Below are 18416 nucleotides of genomic sequence, written 5' to 3'. Positions count from 1 at the left end.
GAAAATGGAAGGGGGAGGAGAGGTGATTAATAACCATAAAACAGGCCCCTTTAGCACAAGGTCATAGTGACAGTGGTCCCAGAAGCTGAGATTTAGGCTGCCATAGTCAAACCTGATATGGTAAGAGGTCGGCAGACCTTCATGAGTTCCCTGACAGGGACCTGTCTCCAAAATCTCATGAAGTGATTACTGTACTAGACATTTTTTTTGTTTTTTAATTTCATGTAGCCTAAAACTTAGCTTCCTGGACCCCTTGTTTTTTTGGGCAGTGGGACTGTCATGTTTAGGTTTCTGCTCGGCCATGATGTTGTAGAAGTTGATTGGTGGGGATGTTTACATCTCACTGGCAGCCTCCAGCAAACAGTGACACCTGTGCTCCATACTCCTTGCTCAGGATGGCTTCCAGGTCGGGGATTGTCTTGGTCACCGTGTCATAGGGACTTTGATTCCGACCTAATCTTCCTTCAGCCCTCCTAGTTCCATCGGATTTCACACAACAGAATGCGCTCCAGTAGAAGGTGGGGACATTGACTCGGTTTCGTAGCCACTTGCCCTCCCCAGGATGGGATCCAGAGATGATGACTCCACTGAGGACATGGGTTTGTTGACAGGTTGTCAGGATCTTGTCTCGAAGAAAAGTTTCATAGGCATTCCAGGTTCCACTGTTGAATGTTGCGTCCTGGGGCGCCATGTTTGTGTAGGTGAATGTGGAGAGCTGGGACGCACTGCTGTGGTGCCCGCTAGGGTTCACGTGACCACGACTGTAGCCAGAGTTCCTGTAATCATCATTGACTGCTTGACTTTCTAGCACATCATCCAGGTTCAGCTGCATTTCACTGTTTGAGGGCTGAAGCATATCCTTCTGGGGGAGTCCACCCAACTGGAAAGAGAACAAGAAAGTAAAGCTGTAAGATATCTGGATCACACAGCCATCCCATGCAACCATCAATGGAGCCCAGAACATAGAGGCTCCCACGGAACTGGGCGATTGAGCTTAGATTGTACCACGGCTGGTGTGAACTATATGTTGTTGATTACTGCACTCACTAGATACTGTATTGTATTCAATTATGCTAAGTTCTGCTGAAAAGCCGTTTATAAGGAGAGAAGATCCTCGGCCGGCAGATGTTTAGGTGTAATCCTGACACCAGTCAACGAGGATGGGACAAAAGATGTGTCCTAGAAAAATATGGAAAAAAATATGATGGGGAGAAGAGGCAGCTCTAGACACCTGAAAACTACCAGGAAGATCTGCTATACACAAAGCACCAAAGCTTCTGCACTTCCAGTGAATGTCCCACTGCGATATACAATATGCTGAATGTTCCCATGATAGATCTTCACGGGAGTCAGAACTCAAAATCTATAGACATACTGATAAAATTCTGACAATCACCACTAGAGGAAGCTCAGGAGCCGGCTGCATACACACACATACACAGCAACCACTAGGGGAAGCTCTGAAGATCATATATATATATATATACACAGCCACCACTAGATTACTACATATACATATATATGGCCACCACTAGAGGAAGCTCAGGAGCCGGCTGCATACACACACATACACAGCAACCACTAGGCGAAGCTCTGAAGATTATATATATATATATATATATATATATACACAGCCACCACTAGATTACTACATATACATATATATGGCCACCACTAGAGGGAGCTCAGGAGCCGGCTGCATACACACACATACACAGCAACCACTAGGGGGAGCTCTGAAGATCATATATATATATACACAGCCACCACTAGATTACTACATATACATATATATGGCCACCACTAGAGGGAGCTCAGGAGCCGGCTGCATACACACACATACACAGCAACCACTAGGGGGAGCTCTGAAGATTATATATATATATATATACACAGCCACCACTAGATTACTACATATACATATATATGGCCACCACTAGAGGGAGCTCAGGAGCCGGCTGCATACACACACATACACAGCAACCACTAGGGGAAGCTCTGAAGATTATATATATATAAGTGATGAAAAACGGGCAGCACTTTGGTCTTTTGATGAAAATTCAGTGATGTCTATTACAACCCAAAGCAATGCAGCATTTCAGCTCTCTCAATGGAGCCTTTGTCAAGCTGGTGAACATAGTGCTCTCAACACATTTAAATAAGTGAATCTCATCAATGTGACATAATTGCTCATTAGAAAAAAGTTACAAATATAGGTATAAAACATGTGGTTTTGCAGTGTTTGTTAATGGGGCAGAGGGGTCGTGTAGTGGCTGGTGGGTGAGGGAGCGGGGGACAGGTGACACTGAGGTCCCCCGGTCCTCTGTTCCCCACAGGCTCTTGCACCCAGAAATGTGTTGCATGCGCCGGTGTGAAGCATCCACGACCACACACGACCCCCATTAATTGTCATATGAGCCGGAGGTGTCGTGGTTGAGAACATGGACGATGACTCGCCTTAGTTTCACTGTCACGACGGAGATTATACGCTTGGGCTAATACCCAATGTGTGTATCACTGTAGACATCAACCGGCTATGTGTGACGCCTGCTCCCTTGTGCTGCATATGAGTGTGGTTACCATGGTCACAGAGTGACAACAATATTGGATCCTGATCTTCTGGTCATGCGCAATGGCTTAAAGCCATTGAAATCGATGCATCCAATGCGGGCGCGTAGTGCGCATGCGTGGGATGTGGGGAGATCTCGCGGGCCTGGGATACATACCGGCGCCGGCGTAGAAGCACTTGGTGCAGGCGCATGGTGCGCATGCGTGGGATTTCGGGGACTCTCGCGATCCCAGGATACATACCGGCGCCTGCGCAGTACCCAACAAGGGACGCCAAGATTGGATCACATGTATGAGATTTCATGACGTGGGTTTGTCCTCTTTTTTAATTTTTCTAATTGATTTGTAACTTTAGCACAGATGCACTTTATATGGTGATTAGTGATAATTATGAAATGTAACATTGAAATATGGACGTGGGATCAATTTTACTTTGTAATTCTGTAAACTATGTAAACACTATTGTGATTTATGTGCATCAATACACTGTAATGAAATTTCTTATTATGTTTTATACCTATATTTGTAACTTTGTTCTAATGAGCAATTATGTCACATTGATGAGATTCACTTATTTAGATGTGTTGAGAGCACTATGTTCACCAGCTTGACAAAGGCTCCATTGAGAGCTGAAATGCTGCATTGCTTTGGGCTGTAATAGACATCACTGAATTTTCATCAAAAGACCGGAGTGCTGCCCGTTTTTCATCACTTCGACCTTACTGTTCCTGGTCCGGGGACTTCTGTGGAATTGCACCTATAGAGTGCTGCTGACCTTTCTGCTTTTTATATATATATACAGTACAGACCAAAAGTTTGGACACCTTCTCATTCAAAGAGTTTTCTTTATTTTCATGTTTATGAAGGCATCAAAACTATGAATTAACACATGTGGAATTATATACATAAACAAGTGTGAAACAACTGAAAATATGTCATATTCTAGGTTCTTCAAAGTAGCCACCTTTTGCTTTGATTACTGCTTTGCACACTCTTGGCATTCTCTTGATGAGCTTCAAGAGGTAGTCCCCTGAACTGGTTTTCACTTCACAGGTGTGCCCTGTCAGGTTTAATAAGTGTGATTTCTTGCCTAATAAATGGGGTTGGGACCATCAGTGGTGTTGAGGAGAAGTCAGGTGGATACACAGCTGATAGTCCTACTGAATAGACTGTTAGAATTTGTATTATGGCAAGAAAAAAGCAGCTAAGTAAAGAAAAACGAGTGGCCATCATTACTTTAAGAAATGAAGGTCAGTCAGTCAGCCAAAAAATTGGGAAAACTTTGAAAGTAAGGGCTATTTGACCATGAAGGAGAGTGATGGGGTGCTGCGCCAGATGACCTGGCCTCCACAGTCACCGGACCTGAACCCAATCGAGATGGTTTGGGGTGAGCTGGACCGCAGAGTGAAGGCAAAAGGGCCAACAAGTGCTAAGCATCTCTGGGAACTCCTTCAAGACTGTTGGAAGACCATTTCAGGGGACTACCTCTTGAAGCTCATCAAGAGAATGCCAAGAGTGTGCAAAGCAGTAATCAAAGCAAAAGGTGGCTACTTTGAAGAACCTAGAATATGACATATTTTCAGTTGTTTGACACTTGTTTGTTATGTATATAATTCCACATGTGTTAATTCATAGTTTTGATGCCTTCATAGTCATAAAAATAAAGAAAACTCTTTGAATGAGAAGGTGTGTCCAAACTTTTGGTCTGTACTTTATATACAGCCACCACTAGAAGGATTTTAAAAGATTACTACATACAGATATATACAGCCACCACTAGGGGGAGCTCAGGAAATTACTACATACAGATATATACAGCCATCACTAGAGGGAGCTCAGGAGATTACTACATACAGATATATACAGTCACCACTAGAGGGAGCTCAGGAGATTACTACATACAGATATATACAGCCATCACTAGAGGGAGCTCAGGAGATTACTGCATACAGATATATACAGCCATCACTAGAGGGAGGTCAGGAGATTACTGCATACAGATATATACAGCCACCACTAGAGGGAGCTCAGGAGATTATGACATACAGATATATACAGCCACAAGAGGGAGCTCAGGAGATTACTACATACAGATATATACAGCCACCACTAGAGGGAGCTCAGGAGATTACTACATACAGATATATACAGCCATCACTAGAGGGAGCTCAGGAGATTACTACATACAGATATATACAGCCATCACTAGAGGGAGCTCAGGAGATTACTGCATACAGATATATACAGCCACCACTAGAGGGAGCTCAGGAGATTACTACATACAGATATATACAGCCACCACTAGAAGGATTTTAGGAGATTACTACATACAGATATATACAGCCACCACTAGGGGGAGCTCAGGAAATTACTACATACAGATATATACAGCCATCACTAGAGGGAGGTCAGGAGATTACTACATACAGATATATACAGCCACCACTAGAAGGAGCTCAGGAAATTACTACATACAGATATATACAGCCATCACTAGAGGGAGGTCAGGAGATTACTACATACAGATATATACAGCCACCACTAGAGGGAGCTCAGGAGATTACTACATACAGATATATACAGCCACCACTAGAGGGAGCTCAGGAAATTACTATGTACAGATATATATATATATAACAAAGAAAAGGCTGGGCACTCTCTATGCAGATATATACAGCCACGACTAGAAGGAGCTCAGGAGATTACTATATACAGATATATACAGCTACCACTAGCGAGAGCTCAGGAGATTATGACATACAGATATATACAGCCACAAGAGGGAGCTCAGGAGATTACTACATACAGATATATACAGCCACCACTAGAGGGAGCTCAGGAGATTACTACATACAGATATATACAGCCACCACTAGAGGGAGCTCAGGAGATTACTACATACAGATATATACAGCCACCACTAGAGGGAGCTCAGGAGATTACTACATACAGATATATACAGCCACCACTACAGGGAGCTCAGGAGATTACTGCATACAGATATATACATCCACAACTAGAGGGAGCTCAGGAGATTACTGCATACAGATATATACATCCACCACTAGAGGGAGGTCAGGAGATTACTGCATACAGATATATACATCCACCACTAGAGGGAGCTCAGGAGATTACTGCATACAGATATATACATCCACCACTAGAGGGAGGTCAGGAGATTACTACATACAGATATATACAGCCACCACTAGAGGGAGCTCAGGAGATTACTACATACAGATATACACAGCCACCACTAGAGGGAGCTCAGGAGATTACTACATACAGATATACACAGCCACCACTAGAGGGAGCTCAGGAGATTACTACATACAGATATATACAGCCACCACTAAAGAGAGCTCAGAAGATTACTGCATACAGATATATACAGCTACCACTACAGGGAGCTCAGGAGATTACTGCATACAGATATATACAGCCACCACTAGAGGGAGCTCAGGAGATTACTACATACAGATATATTCAGCCATCACTAGAGGGAGCTCAGGAGATTACTACATACAGATATATACAGCCATCACTAGAGGGAGCTCAGGAGATTACTGCATACAGATATATACAGCCACCACTAGAGGGAGCTCAGGAGATTACTACATACAGATATATACAGCCACCACTAGAAGGATTTTAGGAGATTACTACATACAGATATATACAGCCACCACTAGAAGGAGCTCAGGAAATTACTACATACAGATATATACAACCATCACTAGAGGGAGCTCAGGAGATTACTACATATAGATATATACAGCCATCACTAGAGGGAGGTCAGGAGATTACTACATACAGATATATACAGCCACCACTAGAGGGAGCTCAGGAGATTACTACATACAGATATATACAGCCACCACTAGAGGGAGCTCAGGAGATTACTACATACAGATATATACAGCCACCACTAGAGGGAGCTCAGGAAATTACTATGTACAGATATATATATATAACAAAGAAAAGGCTGGGCACTCTCTATGCAGATATATACAGCCACGACTAGAAGGAGCTCAGGAGATTACTACATACAGATATATACAGCCATCACTAGAGGGAGCTCAGGAGATTACTACATACAGATATATATATACAGCTACCACTAGCGAGAGCTCAGGAGATTATGACATACAGATATATACAGCCACAAGAGGGAGCTCAGGAGATTACTACATACAGATATATACAGCCACCACTAGAGGGAGCTCAGGAGATTACTACATACAGATATATACAGCCACCACTACAGGGAGCTCAGGAGATTACTACACACAGATATATACAGCCACCACTAGAGGGAGCTCAGGAGATTACTACATACAGATATATACAGCCACCACTAGAGGGAGCTCAGGAGATTACTACATACAGATATATACAGCCACCACTACAGGGAGATCAGGAGATTACTGCATACAGATATATACATCCACAACTAGAGGGAGCTCAGGAGATTACTGCATACAGATATATACATCCACCACTAGAGGGAGGTCAGGAGATTACTGCATACAGATATATACATCCACCACTAGAGGGAGCTCAGGAGATTACTGCATACAGATATATACATCCACCACTAGAGGGAGGTCAGGAGATTACTACATACAGATATATACAGCCACCACTAGAGGGAGCTCAGGAGATTACTACATACAGATATACACAGCCACCACTAGAGGGAGCTCAGGAGATTACTACATACAGATATACACAGCCACCACTAGAGGGAGCTCAGAAGATTACTGCATACAGATATATACAGCTACCACTACAGGGAGCTCAGGAGATTACTGCATACAGATATATACAGCCACCACTAGAGGGAGCTCAGGAGATTACTACATACAGATATATACAGCCACCACTACAGGGAGCTCAGGAGATTACTACATATAGATATATATGGCCACCACTAGAGGGAGCTCAGGATATTACTACATACAGATATATACAGCCATTACTAGAGGGAGCTCAGGAGATTACTACATACAGATATATACAGCCACCACTAGAGGGAGCTCAGGAGATTACTACATATACATATATATGGCCAACACTAGAGGGAGCTCAGGAGATTACTATATACAGATATATACAGCCACTACTAGAGGGAGCTCAGGAGATTACTACATACAGAAATATACAGCCACCACTAGAGGGAGCTCAGGAGATTACTACATACAGATATATACATCCACCACTAGAGGGAGCTCAGGAGATTACTACATACAGATATATACAGCCACCACTAGAAGGAGCTCAGGATATTACTACATACAGATATATACAGCCACCACTAGAGGGTGCTCAAGAGATTACTACATACACTTATATACAGCCACCACTAGAAGGAGCTCAGGGGATTACTACATACAGATATATACAGCCACCACTAGAGGGTGCTCAAGAGATTACTGCATACATATATATGACCACCACTAGAGGGAGCTCAGTAGATTGCTACATACACACATATACAGCCAACACTAGAGGGAGCTCAGGAGATTACTACATACAGATATATACAGCCACCACTAGAGGGAGCTCAGGAGATTACTGCATACAGATATATACATCCACCACTAGAGGGAGCTCAGGAGATTACTGCATACAGATATATACAGCCACCACTAGAGGGAGCTCAGGAGATTACTACATACAGATATATACAGCCACCACTACAGGGAGCTCAGGAGATTACTACATATAGATATATATGGCCACCACTAGAGGGAGCTCAGGATATTACTACATACAGATATATACAGCCATTACTAGAGGGAGCTCAGGAGATTACTACATACAGATATATACAGCCACCACTAGAGGGAGCTCAGGAGATTACTACATATACATATATATGGCCAACACTAGAGGGAGCTCAGGAGATTACTATATACAGATATATACAGCCACTACTAGAGGGAGCTCAGGAGATTACTACATACAGAAATATACAGCCACCACTAGAGGGAGCTCAGGAGATTACTACATACAGATATATACAGCCACCACTAGAGGGAGCTCAGGAGATTACTACATACAGATATATACATCCACCACTAGAGGGAGCTCAGGAGATTACTACATACAGATATATACAGCCACCACTAGAAGGAGCTCAGGATATTACTACATACAGATATATACAGCCACCACTAGAGGGTGCTCAAGAGATTACTACATACACTTATATACAGCCACCACTAGAAGGAGCTCAGGGGATTACTACATACAGATATATACAGCCACCACTAGAGGGTGCTCAAGAGATTACTGCATACATATATATGACCACCACTAGAGGGAGCTCAGTAGATTGCTACATACACACATATACAGCCAACACTAGAGGGAGCTCAGGAGATTACTACATACAGATATATACAGCCACCACTAGAGGGAGCTCAGGAGATTACTGCATACAGATATATACATCCACCACTAGAGGGAGGTCAGGAGATTACTACATACAGATATATACAGCCACCACTAGAGGGAGCTCAGGAGATTACTACATACAGATATACACAGCCACCACTAGAGGGAGCTCAGGAGATTACTACATACAGATATACACAGCCACCACTAGAGGGAGCTCAGGAGATTACTACATACAGATATATACAGCCACCACTAAAGAGAGCTCAGAAGATTACTGCATACAGATATATACAGCTACCACTACAGGGAGCTCAGGAGATTACTGCATACAGATATATACAGCCACCACTAGAGGGAGCTCAGGAGATTACTACATACAGATATATACAGCCACCACTAGAGGGAGCTCAGGAGATTACTACATACAGATATATACAGCCATCACTAGAGGGAGCTCAGGAGATTACAACATACAGATATATACAGCCACCACTAGAGGGAGCTCAGGAGATTACTACATACAGATATATACAGCCACCACTAGAGGGAGCTCAGGAGATTACTGCATACAGATATATACAGCCACCACTAGAGGGAGCTCAGGAGATTACTACATACAGATATATACAGCCATCACTAGAAGGAGCTCAGGAAATTACTACATACAGATATAAACAGCCACCACTAAAGGGAGCTCAGGAGATTACTACATACAGATATATACAGCCATCACTAGAGGGAGCTCAGGAGATTACTACATATAGATATACACAGCCACCACTAGAGGGAGCTCAGGAGATTACTATATACTTATATATACAGCAACCACTAGAGGGAGCTCAGGAGATTACTACATACACATATACACAGCCACCACTAGAGGGAGCTCAGGAGATTACTATATACAGATATATACAGCCACCACTAGAGGGAGCTCAGGAGATTACTACATACACATATACGGCCACCACTAGAAGGAGCTCAGGGGATTACTACATACAGATATATACAGCCACCACTAGAGGGTGCTCAAGAGATTACTGCATACATATATATGACCACCATTAGAGGGAGCTCAGGAGATTGCTACATACACATATATACAGCCAACACTAGAGGGAGCTCAGGAAATTACTACATACAGATATATACAGCCACCACTACAGGGAGCTCAGGAGATTACTACATACAGATATATACAGCCACCACTAGAGGGAGCTCAGGAGATTACTACATACAGATATATACAGCCACCACTAGAGGGAGCTCAGGAGATTGCTACATACACATATATACAGCCAACACTAGAGGGAGCTCAGGAAATTACTACATACAGATATATACAGCCACCACTACAGGGAGTTCAGGAGATTACAGCATATAGATATACACAGCCATCACTAGGGGGCGCACAGGAGATTTCTACATACACATATATATGGCCACCTTTAGAAGAAGCTCAAGAGATTAATACATACAGATATATATGGCCACCACTAGAGGGAGCTCAGGAGATTACTACATACAGATATATACATCCACCACTAGAGGGAGCTCAGGAGATTGCTACATACAGATATATACAGCCATTACTAGAGGGAGCTCAGGAGATTACTGTATACAGATATATACAGCCACCACTAGAGGGAGCTCAGGATATTATTACATATAGATATATACAGCCACCACTAGAGGGAGCTCAGGGGATTACTACATACAGATATATACAGCCACCACTAGAGGGAGCTCAGGAGATTACTACATACAGATATATACAGCCATCACTAGAGGGAGCTCAGGAGATTACTATATACAGATATATACAGCCACCACTAGAGGGAGCTCAGGAGATTACTACATACAGATATATACAGCCACCACTAGAAGGAGCTCAGGAGATTACTATATACAGATATATACAGCCACCACTAGAAGGAGCTCAGGAGATTACTAAATACAGATATATACAGCCACCACTAGAGGGAGTTTAGGGGATTACTACATACAGATATATACAGCCACCACTAGTGGGAGCTAAGGAGATTACTACATACACATATGTATGGCCACCACTAGACGGAGCTCAGGATATTTTTACATATGGATATATACAGCCACCACTAGAGGGAGCTCAGGAGTTTACTACATACGGATATATACAGCCATCACTAGAGGGAGTTCATGAGATTATTACATACACATATATATGGCCACCACTAGAGGGAGCTCAGGAGATTACTAAATACAGATATATACAGCCACCACTAGAGGGAGCTCAGGAGATTACTACATACAGATATATACAGCCATCACTAGAGGGAGCTCAGGAGATTACTACATACAGATATATACAGCCACCACTAGAGGGAGCTCAGGAGATTACTACATACAGATATATACAGCCATCACTAGAGGGAGCTCAGGAGATTACTATATACAGATATATACAGCCACCACTAGAGGGAGCTCAGGAGATTACTACATACAGATATATACAGCCACCACTAGAAGGAGCTCAGGAGATTACTATATACAGATATATACAGCCACCACTAGAAGGAGCTCAGGAGATTACTAAATACAGATATATACAGCCACCACTAGAGGGAGTTTAGGGGATTACTACATACAGATATATACAGCCACCACTAGTGGGAGCTAAGGAGATTACTACATACACATATGTATGGCCACCACTAGACGGAGCTCAGGATATTTTTACATATGGATATATACAGCCACCACTAGAGGGAGCTCAGGAGTTTACTACATACGGATATATACAGCCATCACTAGAGGGAGTTCATGAGATTATTACATACACATATATATGGCCACCACTAGAGGGAGCTCAGGAGATTACTAAATACAGATATATACAGCCACCACTAGAGGGAGCTCAGGAGATTACTACATACAGATATATACAGCCACCACTAGAGGGAGCTCAGGAGATTACTACATACAGATATAAACAGCCACCACTAGAGGGAGCTCATGAGATTACTACATACAGATATATACAGCCACCACTAGAGGGAGCTCAGGAGATTACTATATACAGATATATACAGCCACCACTAGAGGGAGCTCAGGAGATTACTATATACTGTATGATGCATTATAGGAGTTGTCATATCAGAAAAGTCCACCAGAACCGGAGGCGAGCAGGAGACATGTAGAATAGTGCCACAACTATCTAAAGGTTGTGACTGGTATTGCAGTTCTGTTCCCCTGAATAATAGGCACAACCCCTGGAGAAGGGTGGCACTGTGGACGATAGCAGCCATGTTTACGAGCCGTTTGATCCACTGTGTATGGCCAGCATTACGCTCTCTATTAACCCTAGCTGTAATGAGGGCAGCCGTGGACTGAGCATGGATGGTGCCGCCACACACGCTCACTGTGATATGCCCCCAATATCAGACAGGTGTGAGTCTCATTTCTGAGACCCACACCTATATCTAGCAGAGGGCCCCCAAAGCACCCCAGCAATATGCCCCTAAGGTCTCAGATGAGACAACCCCTTTAAAAGTAGCTATGACGTTTTGTCTTTTGAATGCACCGGTTTCGGCTTGAAAACTGGATCAAAAAACATGAACGGGTGGCAGCTCCCTAAGTCATAATTACAGATGTGCAGGTGGAACACATCTTCAGGAGGTTTCAGCTCTTACCATTGGCTCCAGGTACCAGTTGCTGGAGGAGATATCAGGGCGAGATGTTGTGGAAACCTCCAAGATGTATGCTGAGTAGATAGGCACACGTGCCAGGAGGTGGTAGAGGGTGGCATAGTGGTAAGCCCCTTGCAGGCGCTGACATATATTGGCAGTACTATTAGAGGCCAGACCTAATGGCTCCTGCCCCGTATAGAAGAATTTCTGGCAGCCTGGGACATCAGTGAAGCTTTGAAGCACCTCACTGAACACCCCAGAGCAAAGAACAAGGAGGACGAGAGCACACCTAAGAAATGCCATGCTGAAATATAAAGACTGAAGACCTCGAAGCTTATTAATATGCTGAGTGATAGCCAAGGTCAAGGGGAAAAAAACAGCAGATGATCAAACAGAAGAAGTTCTCAGCCTACACGAGTGCGAGCAAAGGTGAAAAACACCGCTAAATATATGCCCACCAGCCGTCCTTACAGATCAGGGGTGCACAGCCTTTTCTGGTCCGATGTCCACCATGTCAGACTGAACCAATCCCAAGGGACAAAAGTAAAACTTAAAGGGGGTAAAACAAACTAAAATATTTATGGCATATCAAACATATCAAACTTACATATCTAAGAGATGGGAGTCCAGGAAGTGGACGGTACAGAAAGGAAGAACCGATTCTCCATTGAGGGCTAGGAGAACACATGAAGACTAGTGATGGAGCGGACCGGTGGATGGTCGGGTTTGACCAAACTTTGTTTCAAAGTTCAGTTCATGTCCCGATCTTGACCCCGAACAATGAACCCTATTGAAGTCAATGGGGACCCAAACTTTGGAGCTGTAAAATGGCTGTAAAAAAGTCATAGAAAGGGCTAGATGGCTGCAAAAGGCCCCAAAGTGGGTGTAAAAACAGGACAATTACCCAGCAAACAAATGTGGATTGGGAAATGACTTGGCTCCTGCGCAGTGTAGGGTCTTTCCCTCAAATAGAGGCGTTTCGGAACAGCCTACTGTCGTTTCCCCCTGGCTATGCTAAAGTTGGTGGTGCAGGTGTTGCGCTGACATGATGAAGAGGCGGTAGAGGAGGCACCGGAGAAGAAAGCGGAGTAGGAGGCAACCGAGAAACTTCCAGCAATCGGTGAAAGTAGGACATGCGCCTAATCGATGTCCGCCTGAGGCCCAGCTGCCACTACATTTGCCCAGTGGGCAGTTAGGGAGATATAACGTCCTGTCTGGAAAAGTGGTGGCGGCTGGGAACCACGTACTGTGGGACAGCTGCCGTCATTTTTAAAACTCTCCGTCTCCACCAGATAGAATGGCAGCATTTCAAAGGCCATGAATTTTGAAATGTTGGCTTTCAGGGCCAGGGATTGCTGGTGGGTAGGGGGGTGCTTTTCTCTTTCTCTCCAGTGTTTGGGGGATGGACAACTGGGACAGTGTGGAAATGCTCGGTGACACTGGTAATGGTGTTGCTGTCCCATCGTCTGTTTGCGAGGTGGCAGGTGCCCCTGTCGCTCCAGAGGGAGAGGACGAGGTTGAGATCGCAGCAGAAGAGGGTGCAGGAGGAGCCTCTAATCTTTTGTGATTCTTGAGGTGTCTACTCCACTGCAGCTCGTGGTTTGCAGTTAGATGCCGGACTATACAGGTGGTGCTCAGGTTGAGAACATTTATGCCTCGCTTCAGGCTCTGGCTGCACAGCATGCAAATCACCTATGTCCTGTCGTCAGCACACTGCCTGAAGAACTTCCACACTAGGTACCTCATTTCTGCTGGCTTTGGTGTGCTATGTCTCTTGGCGTTTTGGGCAGTAGCAGGTGTACTGGCTGGGGGGCAGCTGCTCTGCTCTTGCACCCTGCTCCTTCTTTTGCTGTGCAGCTGGCGTTGCGTGACCACCACCTCTTCCTCCGAACAGCACACATCACTGGCATGAACTGAATGCCATGTGAGGTCTAGGACCTCATTATCCTCCCCATCATCTTCCACCCAGTCTTCACCCCTGCCCTCCTTGTCGGTCTGCACACTGCAGAAAGCCCCAGCAGTTCACACCTGTGTTTCGTCATCGGAGAAGTGCTGAGGTGGTTCCTGAACGTCCTCATCCTCAAACCTAAGTGGTTGGGCATCAGGACACTCAATCTCTGTCACTTCTGGGGCAGGGCTAGGTGGGTGGCCCACGAAAACTGCACCAGCAAAGTCATCAAAAAGCATAAGTGACTGCTGCATGACTTGGGGCTCAGACTAGTTGGCTGATAAAAACAGGTGAGAACAGATCAGACCTCAACCCATTGCACATCAGCCAAGTTCTCACCCATCTTCATGTTTACTCACCCGTCTTCATGTTTTCTCACCCGAACACAAGATGGGTGAGAACAGATGAATACGGGTAAGAACACATAAAGACTGGAGAGAACACATGAATTAGAGTGAAAACACATGAGGTCGGGTAAGAACACATGACAGGTGAGAACAGATGAAGACGGGTGAGAACAGATAAAGGTGGGTGACAACTAGAGATGAGCGAATTTATTTGTGGCGAATCACATTAAAAAACGCCTATTTCCTGTCTGCAGAGGGCCTGTATAGCGGTGTAGAACACTGTGCCTGTATAGGGGTGTAGAACACTGTGCCTGTATAGTGGTGTAGAACACTGTGCCTGTATAGCGGTGTAGAACACTGTGCCTGTATATCGGTGTAGAACACTGTACCTGTATAGCGGTGTAGAACACTGTACCTGTATAGCGGTGTAGAACACTGTGCCTGTATAGCGGTGTAAAACACTATGCCTGTATAGCGGTGTAGAACACTATACCTGTATAGCGGTGTAGAGCACTGTGCCTGTATAGTGGTGTAGAACACTGTGCCTGTATAGCGGTGAAGAACACTGTGCCTGTATAGCGGTGTAGAACACTGTGCCTGTATAGGGGTGTAGAACACTGTGCCTGTATAGCGGTGTAGAACACTGTGCCTGTATAGCGGTGTAGAACACTGTGCCTGTATAGCGGTGTAGAACACTGTGCCTGTATAGCGGTGTAGAACACTGTGCCTGTATAGCGGTGTAGAACACTGTGCCTGGATAGCGGTGTAGAGCACTGTGCCTGTATAGTGGTGTAGAACACTGTGCCTGTATAGCGGTGTAGAACACTGTGCCTGTATAGTGGTGTAGAACACTGTGCCTGTATAGCGGTGTAGAACACTGTGCCTGTATAGTGGTGTAGAACACTGTGCCTGTATAGCGGTGTAGAACACTGTGCCTGTATAGCGGTGTAGAACAGTGTGCCTGTATAGCGGTGTAGAACAGTGTGCCTGTATAGCGCTGTAGAACATTGTGCCTGTATAGCGGTGTAGAACACTGTGCCTGTATAAGGGTGTAGAACACTGTGCCTGTATAGCGGTGTAGAACACTGTGCCTGTATAGCGGTGTAGAACACTGTGCCTGTATAGTGGTGTAGAACACTGTGCCTGTATAGCGGTGTAGAACACTGTGCCTGTATAGCGGTGTAGAACACTGTGCCTGTATAGGGGTGTAGAACACTGTGCCTGTATAGCGGTGTAGAACACTATGCCTGTATAGCGGTGTAGAGCACTGTGCCTGTATAGTGGTGTAGAACACTGTGCCTGTATAGCGGTGTAGAACACTGTGCCTGTATAGGGGTGTAGAACACTGTCCCTGTATAGCGGTGTAGAGCACTGTGCCTGTATAGCGGTGTAGAGCACTGTGCCTGTATAGTGGTGTAGAACACTGTGCCTGTATAGCGGTGTAGAACACTGTGCCTGTATAGCGGTGTAGAACACTGTGCCTGTATAGGGGTGTAGAACACTGTGCCTGTATAGCGGTGTAGAACACTGTGCCTGTATAGCGGTGTAGAACACTGTGCCTGTATAGCGGTGTAGAGCACTGTGCCTGTATAGCGGTGTAGAGCACTGTGCCTGTATAGCGGTGTAGAACACTGTGCCTGTATAGTGGTGTAGAACACTGTGCCTGTATAGCGGTGTAGAGCACTGTGCCTGTATAGCGGTGTAGAACACTGTACCTGTATAGTGGTGTAGAACACTGTGCCTGTATAGTGTTGTAGAACACTGTGCCTGTATAGCGGTGTAGAACACTGTGCCTGTATAGCGGTGTAGAACACTGTGCCTGTATAGCGGTGTAGAACACTGTGCCTGTATAGCGGTGTAGAACACTGTGCCTGTATAGTGGTGTAGAACACTGTGCCTGTATAGCGGTGTAGAACACTGTGCCTGTATAGCGGTGTAGAACAGTGTGCCTGTATAGCGGTGTAGAATACTGTCCCTGTATAGTGGTGTAGAACACTGTGCCTGTATAGGGGTGTAGAACACTGTGCCTATATAGCGCTGTAGAACATTGTGCCTGTATAGCGGTGTAGAAGACTGTCCCTGTATAGTGGTGTAGAACACTGTGCCTGTATAGGGGTGTAGAACACTGTGCCTGTATAGTGGTGTAGAACACTGTGCCTGTATAGCGGTGTAGAACACTGTGCCTGTATAGTGGTGTAGAACACTGTGCCTGTATAGCGGTGTAGAACACTGTGCCTGTATATCGGTGTAGAACACTGTGCCTGTATAGTGGTGTAGAGCACTGTGCCTGTATAGTGGTGTAGAACACTGTGCCTGTATAGTGGTGTAGAACACTGTGCCTGTATAGTGGTGTAGAACACTGTGCCTGTATAGTGGTGTAGAACACTGTGCCTGTATAGCGGTGTAGAACACTGTGCCTGTATATCGGTGTAGAACACTGTGCCTGTATAGCGGTGTAGAACACTGTGCCTGTATATCGGTGTAGAACACTGTGCCTGTATAGTGGTGTAGAACACTGTGCCTGTATATCGGTGTAGAACACTGTGCCTGTATAGCGGTGTAGAACACTGTGCCTGTATAGTGGTGTAGAACACTGTGCCTGTATAGCGGTGTAGAACACTGTGCCTGTATAGCGGTGTAGAACACTGTGCCTGTATAGTGGTGTAGAACACTGTGCCTGTATAGCGGTGTAGAACACTGTGCCTGTATAGCGGTGTAGAACACTGTGCCTGTATAGTGGTGTAGAACACTGTGCCTGTATAGCGGTGTAGAAGACTGTCCCTGTATAGTGGTGTAGAACACTGTGCCTGTATAGGGGTGTAGAACACTGTGCCTGTATAGTGGTGTAGAACACTGTGCCTGTATAGCGGTGTAGAACACTGTGCCTGTATAGCGGTGTAGAGCACTGTGCCTGTATAGCGGTGTAGAGCACTGTGCCTGTATAGCGGTGTAGAACACTGTGCCTGTATAGTGGTGTAGAACACTGTGCCTGTATAGCGGTGTAGAACACTGTGCCTGTATAGCGGTGTAGAACACTGTGCCTGTATAGCGGTGTAGAACACTGTGCCTGTATAGCGGTGTAGAACACTGTGCCTGTATAGCGGTGTAGAACACTGTGCCTGTATAGCGGTGTAGAACACTGTGCCTGTATAGCGGTGTAGAACACTGTGCCTGTATAGCGGTGTAGAACACTGTGCCTGTATAGCGGTGTAGAACACTGTGCCTTGCAGTAACACACATAGGGAGTCTGCTGTGGTAGTAAGATAATACTGTGAGTCCGTATGACATGCAGATGACAGGCGTCGCTCTTAGAATCACTTCACTTATTAAGGGCAGTCACGGGGCCAACACTGACCAAATAATTAAAGTATGAACTCAGCCTTACAGGTCGATGTTGGCGCCAAGAAGAAGCGCGCTCCTTTTACACCGTCGTCAGCTGATTCCACATAGATGTCTACAGAACCTGATCTATTAACC

At 45.0% G+C, this 18416-nt stretch overlaps 1 protein-coding gene across 1 annotated transcript; it reads right to left on the bottom strand.

Annotated features, from left to right (window-relative positions):
* Positions 1-340: 340 nt before the first annotated feature.
* LOC120992257 (endonuclease domain-containing 1 protein-like) lies at positions 341-12947 on the bottom strand. The gene is made up of 2 exons (XM_040421113.1): positions 12648-12947; positions 341-880 (listed from the first exon to the last, which is right to left on the bottom strand). The coding sequence occupies exons 1-2, from the start codon at positions 12945-12947 to the stop codon at positions 341-343; spliced, it is 840 nt and encodes a 279-aa protein (XP_040277047.1).
* Between the last annotated feature and the right edge of the window lie 5469 nt (positions 12948-18416).

Source organism: Bufo bufo, chromosome 2 (genome assembly GCF_905171765.1).
Source record: "Bufo bufo chromosome 2, aBufBuf1.1, whole genome shotgun sequence".
Classification (NCBI taxonomy): Eukaryota; Metazoa; Chordata; class Amphibia; order Anura; family Bufonidae; genus Bufo; species Bufo bufo.
Note: the sequence above shows the minus strand (reverse complement) of the source record. Positions and strands in the feature narration are given on the sequence as shown.

Bases quoted from the DNA above. Each gene is read 5' to 3' on its own strand.
- LOC120992257 (XM_040421113.1), bottom strand. From the start codon at position 12,947: ATGGCATTTCTTAGGTGTGCTCTCGTCCTCCTTGTTCTTTGCTCTGGG. The intron at 881-12,647 runs GTAAGAGCTGAA...TTCTCTTTCCAG, and splicing joins ACTGGTACCTGGAGCCAATG to TTGGGTGGACTCCCCCAGAA.